Raw genomic sequence first — 20,674 nt, 5'->3', positions numbered from 1 at the left:
TTGTGGTCCTGGAAGCTGTAGACATCTACAAAAATGGCAAATCTCACTAAGACAACCTAGCATTACAATGGCTATCATGGGGAACATTCCAATTAGACATATTGTTTAAGAACCACACTTGAAAGTGTTTCCAAATCAACCAGAATGGGACACCTATTTTAATTGGTATGCATTAGATTCCAAAAGGCTTCAAAATTCCAAAACAACTTCATTGAAAGATTCAACGCAAAAGGCTAATGAAAAATTAAAGAGCGAAACGACTATAAGACCGACATGACTCCTAAAACTCCCCTCTATTTTCCTTTACCTAAGTACTCACATTCTACTAATCATCTTACCTGAATTGCCTTTCCATTCTGAAGAGACAAGACCAAAACCAAAAATTCATCAAGTTGGTTTTCAAATTGCAGCAGCTCCAAGGCCAGAAACCTAAGATAATAATACCCATCCCCCTCCCCTGAACTTGAATACCTCCGTATCTACTCTCAAAGGAGGGCCCTCATGTGGGTCCCTCCCAGGGTTGATGGGACTCTGAAGCATTCTGATAAATTCCTATCAGTTATTCCCTGAAACAGCCAAGCAGAAACTAAAATTAAAACTCATGGAAAACCTTGTACATACCAGAACTTACACTCTTCACTGTAAACTCCACTCTCTGGGGTCTGCAGAATGGGCAGAAGCCACAGCCAGAGGTGAGAATTCCTACCAACGTCAGCTCTTCCTGAACCCTGTAGTTGCTGGTCAAGAGAGAAATTTCACGTCCTTCCTTTTCCAAATTCAGACCCTTGGGAATTTGATTTTGGGAACTCATTGGTTATTGATCCTTTCTCTCCCAGGGATAGCTATTGCCTTCTTGTGTCCTGAGAACTTGGCTTGGCTTTCTGCCTGCTGGCACATGCAGGTTGTTGGTTCTTATGTATGGAGGCAGCTCAACAATCAGGCCCCAAAATATGGTTAGACAGAAATGTGGGTTGTATCCCATTCGCAGCCTACCAACTGTTGCCAGCTCTGAGGAATTGTCCAAGTACTTCATTCTTTTGGCTATCTCTGGGAGTGGCTCTAGATCTTGGGAGGGTAGTATATTTTGGTGGTGTTCAGTGCTGCCAGGAATAGTTACTGTTTGTCCAGTCTGAAACTTGATAAGGTATTTGAAAGAAATTTTTTTTTTTTTTAAGTAACTTTATGGTCAGAAATTGGCTGAACTAGAAGCTGATATTCAGAGCGAGACAGAAACTTTTTAGGCTTTCTCCTCTCCCCCACCCCCAAACTAAAAATCAAACTATGTACCCAGAGGGGAGAAAAAAATATTCCTAACAACTCTAAATCTAGAACATAGGAATCTTTTAATTTTTACCTTAGTTGAAGATCTTCTCCCTGATATAAAGAAGCAAACTGAAGATAACGTAGATGGTCAAGAGGATGATCAAAAGGTGGTACTAGGCCCATTCTAGGCCCAAGACAAAGCCACTCCTGCTGGGGGTGCCACCTAGGCAAACCAAAAACTTAATAACTTTCATGTCCCAATAAATACTCTGCTTGACCAGAAACGCTGTATATCCAGTCAGCCAATCACCAAATACCAAGCAAACTCTGGTCTCTGTACTTACTGCCTTGCTCCTTATTCTTTACCCCATAAAAACTTCCTGCCTTCCACCCTGTTTTGCTATTCTCCGAACCCCTGCAAATGGAGACTGCCCTCTTCATGAAACGTTAAATGAAGTTTGTTTGGATTACCTAAATTGTCATCTTTAATCATTTTAAATAGTTTGCAGACCTGTCTTAGTCTAGTTATTAGAAAGTCTTAGGCTAAAATATTTTTGATGCAAAGATGTCTAGGCTACACATGTAGGGTTAAACAACCCATGACAAACTAATTCAAAACCCCAAAGCTGACGTTAGCAGCAATTTATAATTAAAACCAAAGGATAGCAGTGATTGAAAACCACAGTCAACCACTGATAAAACTGATGCTTAAGCACCTTCCCAAGGATTTCAGGAACTTTCAATACCTGTGGAGGTATCCAGGCTTAAGATACTTTACAATGTTGTCTAGTACTGTCTAGTACCCAGGCTTCCTAGAAGACACTACATTAGTCTATAGCAAATTTTATCAACATAATTTAATTCAAACACTAAATTTCAGAAATCCTTTATAAACTCACATATATTGCTTACCTTAATAGTATCAGGCACTAGTAGAAATGGAAGTCAACAAATTTTAAGTCATTTACTTGTAAGAACTTTTTTGGATTGGTTTCACAGCCCACTAAAAGACAATACTGGTTGACATACAACCCAGCAATCCCACTACTGGGCATATACCCTGAGAAAACCATAATTCAAAAAGAGTCATGTACCACAATGTTCATTGCAGCACTATTTACAATAGCCAGGACATGAAAGCAACCTAAGTGTCCACTGACAGATGAATGGATAAAGAAGATGTGGCACATACGTACAATGGAATATTACTCAGACATTAAAAAGAAATGAAATTGAGTTATTTGTAGTGAGGTGGATGGACCTAGAGTCTGTCATACAGAGTGAAGTCAGTCAGAAAAAGAAAAACAAATACCGTATGCTAACACATATATATGGAATCTTAAAAAACAAAAAAAACAAAAAGGTTCTGATGAACCTAGGGCAGGACAGAAATAAAGACACAGACGTAGAGAATGGACTTGAGGACACAGGGAGGGGGAAGGGTAAGCTGGGACGAAGTGAGACAGTAGCATTGACATACATACACTACCAAATGTAAAATAGCTAGCTAGTGGGAAGCAGCTGCATAGCACAGGGAGATCAGCTTGGTGCTTTGCAACCCCCTAGAGGGGTGGGATATGGAGGGTGGGAGGGAGACGCAAGAGGGAGGAGATATGGGGATATATGTGTATGTATAGCTGATTCACTTTGTTATACAGCAGAATCTAACACAACATTGTAAAGCAATTATACTCCAATAAAGATGTTAAAAAAAAAAAGACAATACTGGTTGAGGTATTAAAAACAGTAACAACTGGAATCTCTATACAAGCATATTTTGCTTTCTGCAATAGGACAGAGGTGGAATTTGTCTGAATCCATAGTTTTATGTATAGAAGGGAATTTGATTTCTGTAAGTCTCTTCAGAGCACAGTCTATAGTGGCAAAAAAAAAAAAATACTCCTGTAAGATGAACGTCAAAACCTTTATTCTGGAATTTTTGTATTTTGGGCTTTTCTAACATACACCCTCATCAGTAAATGCCTTAAACAATCAGATTAGAGAACCAGCATCATTGCCAAAGCATGGGACCTGGTGGCTCACTGAGCTTGTTGTCTTTCCTATTAAGAACGCCCTGATTTTCTTCAGGATAATGTCACTTCTCAAATCAGTACATTCCCCTTCCAAGGCTGAGACATTTGTTTAACCCTGGTTGATCCTTATATTCTATCCCCTCCCCTCAGTGAGAACTAGGCTTCAGCCACTGTTTTCTGACTGAATTTTCTGGCTCACTTGTCTTGGATTAAAGGCAGTAGAGGACATGGGTAAAGAATTCACATTCACAAGTATGCTCATATATGGCAGACGATATTAAAATAGCCTTTCTTCCACACCACATTTGAAAATGTGGGAAAGATAGAATTTTGCTAAATGTTTAACTTGTAACTTCTAAGGAACAATTTTTTTTTCTAGGGCTCAAATTAGGACTATTATTCTAGTTAAAAACACATTTAAGAATCAAAGAGAAGGCTTTTCCCACCCCCATCAATGTAAGATCTAGAAAATATTCAAAACAGAGTTTTTAAAATAGCTGTAATATCTGAGAATCAGAACTTTCCAAACTTCATAGGTGAAGTTAACATAGGCAAACTTTCAAAGTGACTTGTACATTCCCCACGTTTTGTGTCCCCCCCTTACCTCCCCCCCCCAAGTCCTGCCTCTTCCAATAGGTTTCAGACAAGTAGAATTTTTCATGGCATCTTTGATTCTCCTTTCGGGGAGGGTGGGACTCCTAGATTGAATATATCTATCACCCTCTTCCTTCCTGTTTGCTAAATTAATTTTTTGCTTATTTAAAGCTGGTGAAATCCATGTGTTAGAGTTTTAAAAAAAAGTTTTCCTATTACTTTATGGACTAGTTGATCATCCCTATATGTATTGATTTTATAGAGGAACATACAAAGGCAGTAATGGAGACCCGAACTAGTTAATACTCTACTGCATGACATACAGTAATTTTTCCATTAAAAATACCTTGTGGTAAAATATTCACAGTAAAAATTCATCAAAGCTGATTTTTATTAAAATCAAAAGCACCAGTTGACTCCCGCAAATTAAAAACAACAATGAAGACTACTGTCTCAGATATCCTTCACAATAAGTGAAACCTTCATGGACAGAGAAACCTGTGATCTGATTGGCTAGCATTATTCTCACTCAAGAGCATGAGCCACCAACCTGTGAATTTTAGTAAATTCACACCAAAGATGAAGGGGCGATATAAATAAAAAGACATGAACTCTTAAGTTACATGAGGTTATACAGTACTTTAAAAAATATGTATAGGCATGGTTATTTAAAATGAGGGCCTCTATTTCAATAATTAGATGGTTGAACTCATGGTTATGTCCATAATTTTAATGGTCAATCAGATCACTCAATTTCTCTCATTCTTAACAGATACAGATAAACAGAAAATAAATATACCTTCTATTTAAACCTAAAAACCTTTTGCTTCAGTGCAGCAACCTACTGTTGGGATTCACATTCACTTGTAGATCAGGCCTCAACAAAAGGAGGAGTCCCTCCTTCCATTGTCTAACTAGTCTCTCCATGGAACCCCAATTTAAAAGTTTAAACACTGTAACAGCATAGAAAATTGAAATGCAAATTCATAAATAGAGCAATCGGCTATATACTCACCCTTTTGACTGTGGAGTGAATCTTTTTGAAAGCATTCCTAAGTTGTATTACATCTACACTACGGCGTAGTAGTAAAATGTGGAGCCTATTCTTTAGCTTGGAAAAGAAAGTAAAGCTACCAAGGGAAGAGGACATTTTCCTCTCAGGACCTTCCAATCTCCTACGCTTTCATTCAGAAAAGATAAGCAGGGCCCGTTAATTCAAAGGACAAAATAACTGCATTGCCAGGTGCTGATGTACAATAGTATTTTGAATTTAAAATGGTATACATTATCCATTTATACTTCTGCCAAAGCCATGGAAGTCACTAACTGTGTACTGGGTTTCCTTTTTGCTGGAAAGATCAGATGCTTGGCACCTGGGAAAGCTTTTGATGAGTTTCCCAGCATTGAGTATATTCTAGCTGCCACATGGCCTGCTCATCATGTGATCCCATTCAGCACTGGGGGGTCTTGCAGATATGACATGAGGCTATTGGTTCTAAATCCAGAGGGTAATCTCCTGGAGTTTTTGATCAGAGGTAAACACTGGAGTTTTTTAAGTTTAGGTCAAGGTTGCTTGAATTGCACTGACCTTTTGAAAGGAATGCTCTCCAAATGGGCATGAGGTATAGTTAGGCTCATCTTATAGCTTACTACTATTATAATTTAAGGACTACTTTGCTGGGATCCACCTGGACACACAGGCACCTGTTAATAAGGTCATTGGACTTTAATTTTAAGACCATTAAGAAAATGTTACTTGGAGAAACACTTTTAGTATATATTATGTATGATTACAGGAAAGATAGTTTTCAAGTGCCTTTCATTCTGCAAAAAAATGATAAAGGTGAAAGAAAAATATTGTTTGAAAAGATTAATATGGCACTGAATAATAACAGTTTTGGGTACATTAGTAGAAATTCTGGCTCAGATGCATTTATGAAATTACAATTTTTCTCTCTTAAGTGCTACTTCCCTTTGTGATCATCCTCAAAATTTACCTGTGGTGCCCTGCTTTAACTCAGGAGACAAGTATCGAAGAAAAAACTATCATAAGAATAGTATTCTAAGATAAAAACAGTAAACTTATTAGGAAAAGCTCCACGGCTGCTGTGCTAAAAATGCTGGAGCAAAAGAAGACAATTGGTGGTATATGCACTATTATCAAAATTTGTTCAAGTCTTTGGAGAATAAATGTCAAACACATATTCAAAACAATACAACAACAACAACAACTACCCTGAAACACATATTTGGAAAAGTGATTAAGACTTTTTAACCTTTACTACATAACTGACATATTATGGACTAAACCTAAGTCTACACAGAAAGTGAGATGCTCTTGCCAGTAAGTTCTTTTCTCATTTTATCTTTAGCAGTATCTGAAAACCCAATGACTTAGCCACAGGATATTTTCAAATTGTCCATTTTAAGAACTAATGCCATGTGGATACAAGCAAATCCTCTAGGTTTAATTCATGGAAGATGACACTATCCAAAGGATAAAATTCTTTCAAGTCAGCTATATTTTTATTCTATCAGCCTAGAGAGGAAAATTTCCTCAGCCAATTAATGTTTTATAAATAAAGGTTTACTTTGGCAAACGAAAAAAGTTCACATATAAATATACTGTCAAATGTTAGATTAGCAAATGGCACAATAATTTTCTTCTATCTTAACCTAGTTTCCTTCTTTGATACTGACCAACAAGTAAAAGGAATAAATGAAAGTCAGTAAACTAGCTAGGTCTGACCCATTAAGAACATGCTTGCCCTCAGAAGGTAGGTCTTTTGTATCTCTATCAGGAGAATGAAAATGAAGTCCAGAATTAAGTCAGATGAAAAGATTCAGTTTGAGGTTCTGACTCTGAAGAATGGGAAATAGATGCTTCAGAAAAAAATGTAAATTTCACTCTAATTTCCTCCAGTTGCCTGCTCTCAAATTCCACAACACATTTCATTCCAATTTATGAAGACAGATGAAAACCAAAAACTGGTCCCTTTCAGGGGAATTTATATTTAATGCCCAATAGGGTATAAGTTGAAGAATCCTTACATCAAATACGGCACACAATGCTGTATTGCATATTCTGGATAGCTCCACTAAAAGCCATACTGCAAACAATGAGCCTTGTTATAAAAGGATCACCTGCACAGTTAAAAAGCAAACAACAAACCACACATAGACACACAGCAAAACCAAACGAGTACACTTACTTCCTCAGTGGAAGAAGGTAGGTTTAGAAATGTACGAAAAATGGGCTTGAAAACCTGATATACCAAACACACCTCTATAGACAAGAAAAAAACAAAAACAAAAATCAAACATCTGTTTTCCTTTTTCTTTAATACAATTGCCATCTTACATAATATACTATTGGGTGCCTTCTTAATAGCATCTAATCTACTTTTTCGTTGCACCAGTGGGCATCCTAGGATAGAACTCTTATTACCACTCATATTCATTGGAGTACTGCTCTTACGTACAGTATACTTAACTCATGGTTGGTCCATAGTTAATGAGTAGTGGTATTTTCTAAAAATGGATTAACGCACACATCCAAACCACATTAAATTTTCAACTTAGAGTTCAAACAAAGTCTATTTCCTTTCTATAGTTGCTATCACTCCAGACTGCAGTTTGAAATCCAATAAGTGGGGAGAATGTCTTTTTATTTTGTTGTTGATGCTTCTTTCTTTCTTCCTTTCTCCTTCCTCCCTCCCTCTTTTTCTTTCTTTCTTAATAAGAAGGTTAAAAGAAATGGGTTATTAAGGAAATCAGAGTCTAGTAAACATTGAAAACTTAAAGTGGTCACAAGCTCTTCTTGGTAATGATGTTAAATTACTGACAAAATGTTTTTTGAAAACAAAAAAAAAATCTAAAAACCAGCACACGCCAGTGGTGTTGCTTATTTAAGCAACTGGCGTTCCTCTATGCTTTTGAGGCGTTTCTTCCGGGGCTGTACAAAGTCATCATCTGAGTCATCACTAAATTTATTATCTTCTGATTCATTCCTGAATTCTACTTTAGGAAACCGTTTTTCTGGATAAAGGTTCTTCAGAAGTTCTTCAAAATAGCTTTCAAGTTTTATACCAGCATTGGCTACTTCTGAATCAGGCTGTTGAATAAAAATAAAAATATGAATTAAAAAAAATTTTTAGATAGTCAAAAAAGTCGTGGATTTCTCACATTTTTGTTCCCTTCTAACTGAAGATTATGAATATCAGCGGATTATTTTGGAAAAAATGTTTATGTATAGCTTTGATATAAAGTAAACAAAAGTGTGGGGCTAGACAAAATCTAGAGAAGATCAGATAAGAAGTAAATAAAAAGCTTTGACTCATCTGGATTACCAAAGAGATATCATAGAGATGCCATAATCAGAGAATCATCTAACAGGTATATTTAGAACAAATTAAATGAAACGTGGAACTCTGGAATGAGTAGCCAATACAAAGGACAAACTATCAACAAAAGGCTGTAAGTCTGATAGATGTTTAGATAAACTAACAGATGATAAAGTTTTTGAGAAAATTCTTAATTAAGAACTATCTAAACCACATTCTTAATATTTTAATATCAACATCACAAAGACTAAAGTCTGGTGAAGTGCCATATTTCAAGAAATAAAGGTGCTTCTGGGTTATATAAAAATATTTTCTAAATTGCTTTCAAGTTGTCACCATATAATAAATCGTTGAATATATATGTAGATAAAGTCTTCCTAATTACCTCTTTCATTCCCTGACAGACTCGAACTTTTGGTTATTTATGCTACCACAGATAGATATCTTGATCTCCTCGTTTGTTGGTAAGGTGTTTGGTTTAACATTACTTTCACATTGCTATTATTTTTTTTTCTTCTCACCTCATTGAATTCAGCACAGTTTTGAAAGATCAATCTAAAATCAGCTACAAAATCTTCAGGCTTTGTATACATGGAATAATCTTCTTGTAGTCTTTTCTTGATGGTTGACAAGTCCATTGGATTTTTAATTATTTTGTAATAATCAGGCACCTTTCAAAAGATATGAGATGCTATAATAAATAAATTCTACCTGGTCCTATATAAATCCTATAAGAAGTAGTATAAAATTCAGATTGTGCTCATTGCTTTTCTCTGTTCTATTTTGTCATTGATAAGGAAATCTATTCAGCAAAATTTACAAGTGCCTAAATGCTTCCACACATTGGTAAAGGTTTAGTGTTACTTTTATCAAAAATCTTTACCAGTTATTTTTAATGAAAAAAACTTACCACATTTTCCCTCTTACTATTCTCCTTCATTATTAAACAAAAAGCAATCACTAGAAAAAGTATTACTTCTGGTAAGATTTGACAAGCTTTTGCTGCATGTGTTATAGCAAGTGGGCTTTGAATCTGGGTTTGAACCCCAGCTCTGCTACTCACTAGCATTCTCCTGGGTAAGTTACTGGGTTCAGTCATTTCACTGAACCTGTTTCTTCATATTTCAAATAGAAATAATTCTACCAATCTCACAGGATTTTGTAAAGACTAAATAAGATGATATATATTAAGAAAAAGGGGGCTATTTTGCTGCTGCTGTTATTAATGCCAAATGTAACTATAAGGCAACATCATAAAAAGTGCCGAATTCTAGGTTAACTTTTTAAATGAATAAAGTTTCTACAGGCATATTTTTGCCCTGGCTCTTTTGGGTACAAAGGGCCCTTCCCCCTAAAAACTATTTACAGTGGATTCTTGAACTGTGCAGGTACACTTATACATGAATTTTCTTCACTAAATTCATAGTATATTACTACAGGATCTGTGGTTGGTTGAATTTGCAGATACAGAGGGCTGACTGTAAAGTTATATGCAGACTTTCAACTGTGCAGAGAGTCGGTGCCCCTAACCTCTGCCTTGTTCTAAGAGTCAACTGTATTCCTTTTTCCTATCTCAACTTCTCAAAACTTGTTTTCAGGACAGAAGTTCACTGTTTATCAGCTCAATGTATTTGCTAAGCTTGTTTTCTTTTCTAATGTTGCATTAAATTTTCTAAATTTATTGAACTGTTCAACAAATCTATTAGCTTTTTAAAGGAATTTCAGACCTCAGAGAAGAACACATTTTGAGTAGAAGGCCATTTCCAGCGCTCTAAAATTATGCACTGAAGTCACATCAAATTTTAAATATGAAGCTTTTTGAAGTCAATGGTAAACACACACAAACACACACCTCTTCCTCTACTGTTAAAGTCTACCCTATAAATCAAAATATGTACAGAGATTTGGAGAGGTCTTTATCTCAAATGGCAAGTTTTGTCCCCAACAGCTTTAGGATATATACCTAAAACTCCTGAGAGAGAAACAATTGATAGAAATCACCCCAGAGAATAGTAGGTAAAATACATGAGATGAGAAGAAAGAATATATCAGAAAAGAAGTTTTGGGCCAGTTTGTTAACCTTAAAATGTGCTTAAGATTAAAGCGTGCAGTATGTATTAATAAGCTTTAAGATTTGGATTAATGTAAGAAACTTACTATTGAAAAATGGTACAGAAACTAGATTGTCATAAATCAAGTTTCAGAAAAATCATCCCACTGTACAAGAAAAGCACAAAATAACATCCATACTTACAGTTAGAGGAACTGGGTCTTGAAAAGCCAGGCTCATTTCATGGCAATAAAGAAATAAAAGTAGGCGTTCACACTTCTAAGCAATAAATAAATAAATAAAATGAAAATATAATGAAATAATGAAGTCACGGCTAATTTTTAGCAACAACGTTACAGGTCTCAAAGTATCAGAATAAAAGTTAAAACCAGATGAATACAAGAAAAATATTGATACTTGGAGCTTTGCTGTCCATTTCAATCATTTACTACAGTGTCCTGCTTGACATTTTGGGGTGTATGTCATATATGAGAGCAGTCGTTATAATTACAGGAACAAAAGCAGTATCACTAGAAACCTATCTGAAGTTCTTTAAAAATATATTTCCACTTCTCTCTCCAATTTGTGTACTGAATTATTAATAGTACACAAATTAATAGAAGAACATCTATATGTTGAGATCCAGAGGTGGAGCCCCTGCCATGGTGTGTTGGGTCCTAAGGACCCCTCTCTGAATGCAGATGGTTCCATCATGTACTCTGCTACTTCTCTGCTTACAAGTTTACCCCAATAAACACTGTGTAGCAGTGGCAGTGCATGTTTCAGCTCTCTCTTGCACGACAACTTTCATACTGATTGTTCTACTTAATAATTTAGCAAAGGAGCTTCTATAGTGATAAAGAAGTGTTGACTTAGTAGCTTTAAATGTTAATTACAGTTAAATATATTAGCTAGCTTTGAGGTATAAATCTAGTACCATTTGGTGAAAGAATGTAATTATTTCCAGGAAGAGTAAACAGAAAAACCCATCTCTTTGGTGCCAATTCTTAACAAATTCTGAGGAAGAAAACATATCTGAATCAAACCCGAAATTGACTAAAGGTAGACTAAATTTAAAAGTCCAGGCCACATAAATAATCTGCCATTATTTAAGACTTATATTTTTGTGGAAAAAGAATACTAAAGAGAAAAGTCAGTATAAAATTTGACTGAATATACACTTCTTTGATGAAGGCACATCTGCATTACAGTAAGGCATCTAACCAAAACAACTGTTTAACAGTCTAGGTTGGAAACTTACCCTTTTATCTATTGGTGTTAGTTTGACAAGGCCTTCAGTTTTCTTTTTTTCTGAGTTGTGAATGGGAGCATCACAATCATATTCAACCTCTGGTTTAGATAAGTCTCGGCAGAAAGTGCAAATCCACTCTCCACTGTTGGGGAATAAAGTATCTGGCTGAGTTCCTAATGCATCATTGCTCTCTTCACCACCTCCCTTTCCCACCTCCCTCCATGCCATCTATTATACAGAATTACTTATTTGGCATCAGTGTTAATCACTGAGGATTTAGCACACATCTGCTATGTACGTGGCCCCATGCTGAGTGAGCTTGCAAGCAGAAATAGAGTTCACAGGCCTAAGTGGTAAATGTTAGCCTAGTTAAGGAGGCATGAAATATACACAAAATAAAAAAATAAACACACACATTAATCTATGGCTGATGGGAGGCACAACTGACCTTTCCCCCAAAATGATTTAAGAAAAAGAAGCACTCTTGGTACTGTTCTTATAACTTTAAGTTTGAAATTATAAATATTTAAAAGTACAGCCTTGGAAGCGACTTCCTGGTGGTCCAGTGGTTAAGACTCCATGCTCCCAATGCAGGGGGACTGGGTTCGATCTCTGGTCAGGGAACTAGATCCTGCATGCTGCAACTAAGAGACCGCATGCCGCAACTGAAAGATCCCTCGTGCTGCAATTAAGACCCGGCACAGCCAAATAAATTTAAAAAATTTTTAAAAATGAAAAAAAAAGAGTCTTGGGGACAAGGCTCACTTAAACAAACAAACAAAACCTACAGCCTTTGAAGAACTAAGATATCAACCCAATGGCTCTTCTCTATGACCATCATTATCTCATAGGGTTTGAGAATTTACTCAAGATATTTGTCAACAATACAGCTCAATGCCTGGCAAATAAGATGCCAGGGCTAAATTATGGCAGTGTTGTGCATAAGGATAAGACTTTATGGTACTTCCCTTGTAATAATTTAAAGGGCCAGTTATTTTTTTTTCTTGTCATAACAGACTAGGTTTTTGAGAGAAGCACAGGGAATGGGAGGCAGGGTATGGGAAACCCTGTGTTGAAAGTTTTGGTGTATGCATTTATGCCAAGTGGACTTCTATTTAGGTTTTTACAAAGGTTTTATGTTACAGTGATCATCAAAAGTTTATTGCTGTTATTATTTATAATAAAAGAATGTAAGAAAGGGAAGCAAGCACCATCTTACCTTGGAAAATTTGCCAATGTGGGCACATGACAAGAGAGATGGAATACTTTGGGACATTTCTCACAGCATAGGAGCTCCCCTCCGTTCTGACAAACTGCACACCAGTCCTCATTGGGGTCATCCTCTTTCCTTGTTTCTCCAACGTGAAGGGGTGACTTCTGCGAGGCATCTAGCCACTCAGACTTTCCATTTGAGGAATTTTCCTGGTTAAGTCCAGGTTGATCTCCTGTGCTATCAGGGGCATCTGATCTCAACACAGACTCTTCAGACGCAGAGCTCTGACTGCTATTTAAGAGCAGGGAGGTGAGTATGCTTCTTGGATAGTTGGTCTGCAGTGGAAAGAGTTAACATATGCATATGGGTATCTTAAACTGCCATTCTTTATTAGTACTACTGCAATTCTGGACTGCAGTCTGCTCACTCATGAGCACCTGGTTATTTCAAAGGAGTCTGTGAATCTGCATGAGACCAGAATACGTTTACTGCTAACTGTCCCTAATGGTAAAGAAGACATGGACCTCTCCTGAAAAATATCTTCAAAACAGAAGATGAGCAGCAGTAACAGGGTGTGGATAACATAGGGAAAAATCTCTGAATCTGCTGATGGCTATAGAAACGGGTGGGTAGTGTAGAAGTCAACCACGTGAACTATAAATACACTTTACTGAAGCTGTTAATTCAAAATATATCTAAACACAAAACAGGCCTACTATAGATTTTTTATCATTCATAAAAAGGTATACTGCTTTAATTCTTAGAAGTAATTTCACCTCTGCAAGTGCCATTAATAACTTTAAAATGAACCTAAATGTTATGTCTGAGCCTAGAATGGTGAAAATTTCAAATTAATAACAAAATCTATTATCTCCTTTAAACATTTAAAAAATTTTTGAAGTAATAAATGTAGATTTAGTTAAAAGCACAGGTATATAATATCATTCCTTGGAGGCAATTATTTTCAAATTATTTAGCTTTTTCCTCTGCTTTTTACCTCTATACTTCTAAACAGTATGCTTATACTATAATTTTCAGATTTTCAAATTTAAACATATTTTCAGTTTTAAATGTATATATTTTCCCTTCTATGGAAGATCAGATTTTTCCTTCCTGATTCTCCACACCCTCCTTATACTTACACACACCATTCATACCATCCTCTGAACATAGTTTTATTTTTTTTTTTTTTTTTTTTTTTTTTTTTTTTTTTTTTTTGGTGGTACGCGGGCCTCTCACTGTTGTGGCCTCTCCCGTTGCGGAGCACAGGCTCCGGATGCACAGGCTCAGCAGCCATGGCTCACGGGCCCAGCCGCTCCGCGGCATATGGGATCCTCCCAGACCGGGGCACGAACCCGTATCCCCTGCATCGGCAGGCGGACTCTCAACCACTGCGCCACCAGGGAGGCCCTGAACATAGTTTTATTAAACACTGATTTCTTTTTAGTTGGTAGGCGCCAGTATAACTGTTTATAGCCAGCATCTATTCCAGCTGGTCAGTATCATTGCTGTACTGGTTAAATATCCTGAAAAATCAATTTTTGGTCAAATGCATATTCATGTTATATCCTGATTATATCTAGTTTTTATTTAAATTTGTATTCAGGTGTTTGTTTATATCATTATGACTATATACTGTTCATTGCATAACCACAGAATGTACTATGACTACACTTCCTTTTTGTCTAACTTTCGTTTTTCCTGTGAGTCCATAATTACCATATTTTAAAATTTAGTCCATTTGCTTATTTTTCTAGATATCTAAGTCATTCTCACAATCCCCACCAGGGTTACAAAATGTTTCTCAATACTGTCAAAGCATTTTTCTCCTGCCACATACATTCCTAATGGAGTCTTCTGTCCTCCTCCTACAGGGTGTACTGGAGGAGCTATTGTACTGGGGACTAACTACCCTTTTCTTTGCCTCTCTTCTGTGTTAGATCCCAGAAATGGGATCTTATGTCTTTCTCTTTCTGGTTTAATTCATTTTTGATGAAGCATATTCTCAAATATCTTCCTCAATATCTTCCTCAAATATCTTCTCAAATGAATGCATGGAATTAAGTTTTTGAGAATCTGCATGCACGTCTAAAAATGTTTATTTAATCTTTACATATACTTGATAATTTGCCTGGGTACAGAATCCTGGCTACAAAATATCTTTCCTCACAATTTGGTATTTTCTCTATTGGCTTCCAGCTTTGAGAGTCTATGTTGAGGACTTGATGACACTATGATGTCTGATCCATTATGTAAGGTGTTTTTCTCCTCTGGAAGCTTTTAGAACCTGTTTAGAATACTGGTATTCTGAAATCGATGAGGATATGACTTGAGTCCTTTTTTCATTTAATTGTTCTGGTACTTGGTAGGCCCTTTCAATTCAGATGCTCATGCCCTTCAGTTACAGGAAGTTTCCCTGTATTATTGCTTTGGCAATTACCTTCCATGTGTTTTTTACTCTGTTCTGTCTTTCAAATGCCCAACCTCCTCATTTAACCTCTGACTTTTCAAACTCTTCTCCCTGTTTGCCATCCATCTTTTTGTTTTGATCTACTGAAAGATTTAAATATAATAGTTTTTCTCTCCTACAAGCTATTTAAAAGTTTCTCTCATCCTACCCCTCAAGTAGGAGTAGTATTGCAATCATAATATAATTACATTTTGAGCCCTAGATTCTTCATCTGATTCTTGTTTCACTATAACAACAGGAAAATCATAATTTTCAGGTGGTCCACTGTTTTCTTGTTTTATTCGGATTGGCTCCAACATGACCACTGGGACTTTGTGTGTAGAATCAGCTCCTGCTGGTTTGCTGGAAGAGCCAGAGCTGTAAGTGTAAGAAAAAAAGAAAGAAAGAAAGAAAAAAAAAAAATCTAAGAAAGCGACCTTAAGTATCTTAAAACAAGGTATAATAATAGCTTTTCAGAGTAGTGCTGTATCTTCACAGCAATGGTAACTATGTTACATCAGCAATAAATGATACATAACTGAAATGCATCTGCTGTATGCAAAACAGTTTCATTTATGTATAAAAAATGTTCCACATATTAACCTATCAAAATGGTTACATTACATACCTGGAAAGGTATTTAAATAAATTTAAATAAAACCTGAATTAAAACTGACTTCAATATCCTGAGGCTCTAAAATTGGGCAGCCAGATCTTAGAACTATCTTAGAATTAGCATCTTTTTTTAGGATTTTCCTTTCCTTCTCTAGTCAGTGACAAAGAGAAGTCTAGGCTCACATTAACGATTTACTGTCACAAAGTGTGAAGATAATTAACTAGGTTCATAATTTACTGGTGTTCTGCTATTTTTAAAAATGTAGTGCAACAAAAAAGCCGTTTACAGATAGCTACTATGTTCTCATAGGATTAAAGGCAAACTTTTCCCCTTCAGAGTATGCTACTTCCATACAATTAGGAAAGTAAGAATTGGGTTCACTATCTAGGAGAAATTTGCAAGCATTATGAGTGGGTATGTAACACAGTAAGTTAAAATACAGTTTCAACAAGTGTAAAACAATCAATGTTTGGTTATTAGAAATGTCAGAACACCAATTTTAGTATAAAATTATTATTTGCTTTCCCTAAGTTTTTATTTGCGCATGTTACTATATAGTGCAGTGTGTTACACAGACTTCATTTTTGTTTTTTCCTTGCTATTATACTAAAGTCAGATGTATTTTCTTATTTTCAACAAATAAACATTTTTGTAACTTTAAAGATAAAATTGTACTCTACTAAACCCATTGATTTATTACATTAACATATAATATATCATAATTATTAAACATTTAACTTAAAAGTTAAAAATAAGGGAAATTGCTTAAAATGTACTGAGTACCAAAGCATGCTGAACACTGGCGAGAGAAATCTAGTTACAGATTTTATAGACTAGAGAATAAGTTAAGTCAGTTTACCTTCCTCGGCTCCCAACGCTGGAGGCACTAGGTGAACGTATTGGTGGGTGTACACTTGTCATAGTAACAGGTCCTGAGATCATACACATTCATAAAATGAATTAATAACTGTATTTAATTCCTACTGAATGTTCTCACTTAGTACTACATTGAAACTGGAAACACATAATGAAACTATATAAAACAAGAGTAGTTGCTGAACTCCCAGCACAGTCTGAAGTCCCCCTAAACTGGCAGGGCTGTTCAACCTCAGCAGTACTGACATTTGGGGACAGATAATTCTTTGATGTGGGGGGCTGTATGTGCATTATAAGGATGTTGAACAGCACCCTCGGCCTCTACAGTTATTAGATGCCATAGCACCTCATCGAGGGGTGTGACAATCAGAAATGTCTCCAAACACTGTCGAATGTCCCATGTTAGAGTAACCAGGGTAGGAGCTTAGTGAGGACACTAGTGCCAGCAAAAGCTACAGAGGACAATAAAAAGATGGTAGGGCTGGTATAAAAGCAGTCCAAGAGAGAAAGCCCCACAGAGGCTAATGAACGGAAGACACTGAAGCAATGCATAGAAGATACTTTGTCCCTTGCCTGACACAGAGTTAGTACTGGATAAACGTTAGCTTTAGTAATAGTGCCAAAATGGTTTCCAGAAATGTTTTGTCAAGTTATACTCCCACCAGCTATGTATCAGAGCATTTGTCCCATCACATCCTCATCAATGAGTATTTTTACTATTTAAATCTTTGCTTATTCAATAGTTAGAAATTATGTCTTTTTGATTTTATAATGACTACTGGTGAGATGGAACCACCCATCTTTCTTCCTCCCCCCTGTTTTACTGACTAAATGTATTTCCTCTTTAGGGAATAATCTACTCATGTCCTTTTGCAATACTGTGTACTTTCCTTATTAATCTGTATGAACTTGTTACATAATTAAACAGTTTCTCTACTACATTTTGTCAACAATTTCCTTTCAGCTTGTTTATGTTTTAAATAAGTACCTCCTTTAAAATTCGACAACTGCTTAATTATGCTTGTATGACTGGTGAATGGCATAAGAAATTTTCCTCTTTCCTTATTTTGGTCTAAGGCATCTAATTTGCCAAGGTCTCTGTGAGTAGCATTAGTCAGAGTGCTTCTCTCTTGGAGGAAATAAGTAGTTGTGTCCAAAATTCTTGAACACAATTAAATAGCGAAAAAACCACCAAAAAGAGTGATTGTCACTGATAAATTTTGATGCTAGGAAAATTCCATGCAAAAAGAGATGATACTATAGGCAAATTATCAAAAAGAGAAAGTACAATACTAATTTCCTCCTGGGAGCACTATAGTGCCCATAAGTTCTATTCAAATTGAAAATGTACAGAGGTTTAACTTTTGCTTCCCACTTCGAAAGTACATTAATTTTAAAGAGTACCCAAAACATAGACCCATTTTAATCATCCAACAGAAAAAGGGAGGAGGCATAGGGTGATTTTTTAAAAAATTATTATAAATAGAATAAAAACTGAAAAAAAAAACACTAATAAAATTTTTAAAAAGCCCACTTTACCTGTAAGGCCTGGAGATGGCACTGATGAATTCGGTGACTGGACGGTTCTGTTTGAGGGTGGTCTCGGCTGGCCATGATCTGTACTAGTATCTTTCCTCACAATATTGTCCAGCATAATAGTACTTGAGCAGTCAATCTGATAAGAAATTATTTCATGGCATTGTGACTTTGCAAGTTAAAAGCTACTTTAAATTTATAAGAAAACTTTAATAGTTTAATTATTATCAGATAATAAAACATGTAAATATCATACTTGAGAAGTTCTGATCCATACTTTCCCCATAATCAACCTTGAAAAAAAGCTTTCACACTTCTTAATATTTCACCTTAGTAAATATACTGAGTCACACTATTCCAGAAGTCATGAGCCAGGAGAAAAGAGTATTGTGTGCTACACCCTTAAAAATTAAAACAAAATTATAAAAAGTAATTCTAATAATGTTTCTTAATTTATTTAAAAATAATAAAAGGTACCAATTAAAAAAAAAGCAAACTTGGTGAGAAGAGTAGCATAGTTTCACATTTTGCAAATTTCTTTATTGTCTGGCTTAGTAACAGCCAACTGGAAACTTGTATCTTACTCAGTCTGCTGAGATGTGTGGTTTTGGCTGAAGAATAAGAAGAAAATCTGGTCTTACACAGAGAGCACCTTGTAGAGCCTCTAAAAAGGTTGTATGGACCCCCATGTCCTTGGCCCACACTTTGAGAACCGATGCTCTGGTATGCACTAGATTGATGGAACAAATCTACACATAACACATTTTCAGAACATTAACCTCACTTAAATACATTCTTAATGTTTGGTAGGAAAAAACTGACCCCTTAGAGATTCCTGCTTTAATGCAACAGGTATACAAATAATTGACTGCTAAGCTAAAATACTGATAAACTTCTACTGAATAAGACTTTAATACTTTAGATGCAAATATTTAAAAAAAAATTTTTTTGAAGAATAGTTGAATTACAATGTGTTAATTTCTGCTGTTCAGAAAAGTGATTCAGTTATTCATATATATATATTGTTTTTCATATTCTTTTCCATTACGGTTTATCACAGGATACTGAACATAGTTCTCTGTGCTATGCAGTAGAACTTTGTTGCTTATCCATTTCTATATATACCAGTTTTGCATCTGCTAATCCCAAACTCTCAATCCAACCCTCACCCCACCTCCCTTTTTAATGCTTAAATATACCATTTATTCCCCAAGAATGTTTTTGTGATTAAAATCCAATAGTTCCAGCCTTTCTCAATCAAGATTCTCCAAGAGAATTAAGTCCTACAGTCCGAGGGCATAGACTGTATATAATGAATTTACTTCTCAACTCTGCATCTAGAATGGTACTAGTTATGAACCATCCTTGGGAGGACTGAGGAAATAGTCACTCAAATCAGTTTCTTTATTCTGTGGTTCAGATGAGGGAATTTCAGTTGAGAAAGCTGGTGGACAAAGGGTCATCTGTATCTGAGGACTGCAGAGGAAAATTTACTTTCTGTGGGTCCTCTTTCAGTAGGGGAAGGAGGAAGTACACAGGGTTATTTATGTTTAATATTCTTTGGGTACTACCCTGGCCAATACTTTTCAGAGAGTGCAAAAAGTACTGGAATAACTAAATTTGTTAGATCTTAATGTAAAAAAAGTTATTTACATTGTGGAATAATCCTAAAAGCTAAAATAAAATTATAGGAATGACACAAAAAAAGCTTCCCTATCGATCGCCTATGCATGAAAAATACATGTACTCTACCCATTTAAAATATAAACAATTTTAAAAATGAAATAACTCTGGTAAGGTTAATGATGCAACTTTTAGGAAATATTAGTTGATCTCAGTAACTTGAAAAACAAACTAAATAATACAAAATTTTAGATTCCTTCACATCCTACAAGATTTCCTAAAAGTTTTTAATGTCTGTATGAGTGATTACCTTAAGCTTATAAGATGAGAAAAGGTAAAACAAGTATCAACTTATGTATAAAGATTTGTTTATTCAATGTTATATTTTCTGCCTTTGAAAAAGATTTTTTAAAAAGTCATACTAGGGCTTCCCTGGTGGCGCAGTGGTTGAGAGTCCACCTGCCGATGCAGGGGACACGGGTTCGTGCCCCGGTCTGGGAAGATCCCACATGCTGTGGAGCAGCTAGGCCCGTGAGCCATGGCCGCTGAGCCTGTGTGTCCGGAGCCTGTGCTCCGCAACGGGAGAGGCCACAACAGTGAGAGGCCCGAGGACAGCAAAAAAAAAAAAAAAAAAGTCATACTGACAAACAGCTTAGAGGGTAAATGTGTTTAATTTAAATAAAAATGAAATCAGAGGTAATTTTGCACTGGTTAGTAAATGTTATCATTTCTATTATTATTATTATGATTTTTATTTGAGGGGAGCTTTTCCTGTGCCAGGCACTGGGCTTTACTTGCATTAGCTCATTGAGTCTTTTTTTTTTTT

The 20,674-nt window shown here is 35.9% G+C and overlaps 2 protein-coding genes across 2 annotated transcripts in view; one reads left to right on the top strand and one right to left on the bottom strand.

Moving 5' to 3' along the window:
- The window catches only part of SVOPL (SVOP like), a gene marked incomplete at both ends in the record, with an annotated part of 76,999 nt that extends 71,043 nt beyond the window's left edge, over positions 1-5,956 (top strand). Inside the window, 1 exon segment of the mRNA XM_079711859.1 lies at positions 5,853-5,956. Within this exon segment, the coding sequence (XP_079567985.1) occupies positions 5,853-5,956 (104 nt within the window).
- A 1,099-nt stretch (positions 5,957-7,055) lies between these two features.
- Positions 7,056-20,674, bottom strand: part of TRIM24 (tripartite motif containing 24) — a gene marked incomplete at its 5' end in the record, with an annotated part of 81,710 nt that continues 68,091 nt past the window's right edge. Inside the window, 9 exons of the mRNA XM_079711858.1 lie at positions 7,056-8,004; positions 8,755-8,904; positions 10,488-10,562; positions 11,545-11,677; positions 12,755-13,083; positions 15,407-15,575; positions 16,673-16,745; positions 18,229-18,364; positions 18,867-18,955. Of these exons, the coding sequence (XP_079567984.1) occupies positions 7,795-8,004; positions 8,755-8,904; positions 10,488-10,562; positions 11,545-11,677; positions 12,755-13,083; positions 15,407-15,575; positions 16,673-16,745; positions 18,229-18,364; positions 18,867-18,955 (1,364 nt within the window). The 3' untranslated portion in view covers positions 7,056-7,794. The remainder of the gene's footprint in view (positions 8,005-8,754; positions 8,905-10,487; positions 10,563-11,544; positions 11,678-12,754; positions 13,084-15,406; positions 15,576-16,672; positions 16,746-18,228; positions 18,365-18,866; positions 18,956-20,674) is intronic.

Source organism: Hyperoodon ampullatus, assembly GCF_949752795.1.
Source record: "Hyperoodon ampullatus genome assembly, chromosome: 9".
NCBI lineage: Eukaryota > Metazoa > Chordata > Mammalia > Artiodactyla > Ziphiidae > Hyperoodon > Hyperoodon ampullatus.
Note: the sequence above shows the minus strand (reverse complement) of the source record. Positions and strands in the feature narration are given on the sequence as shown.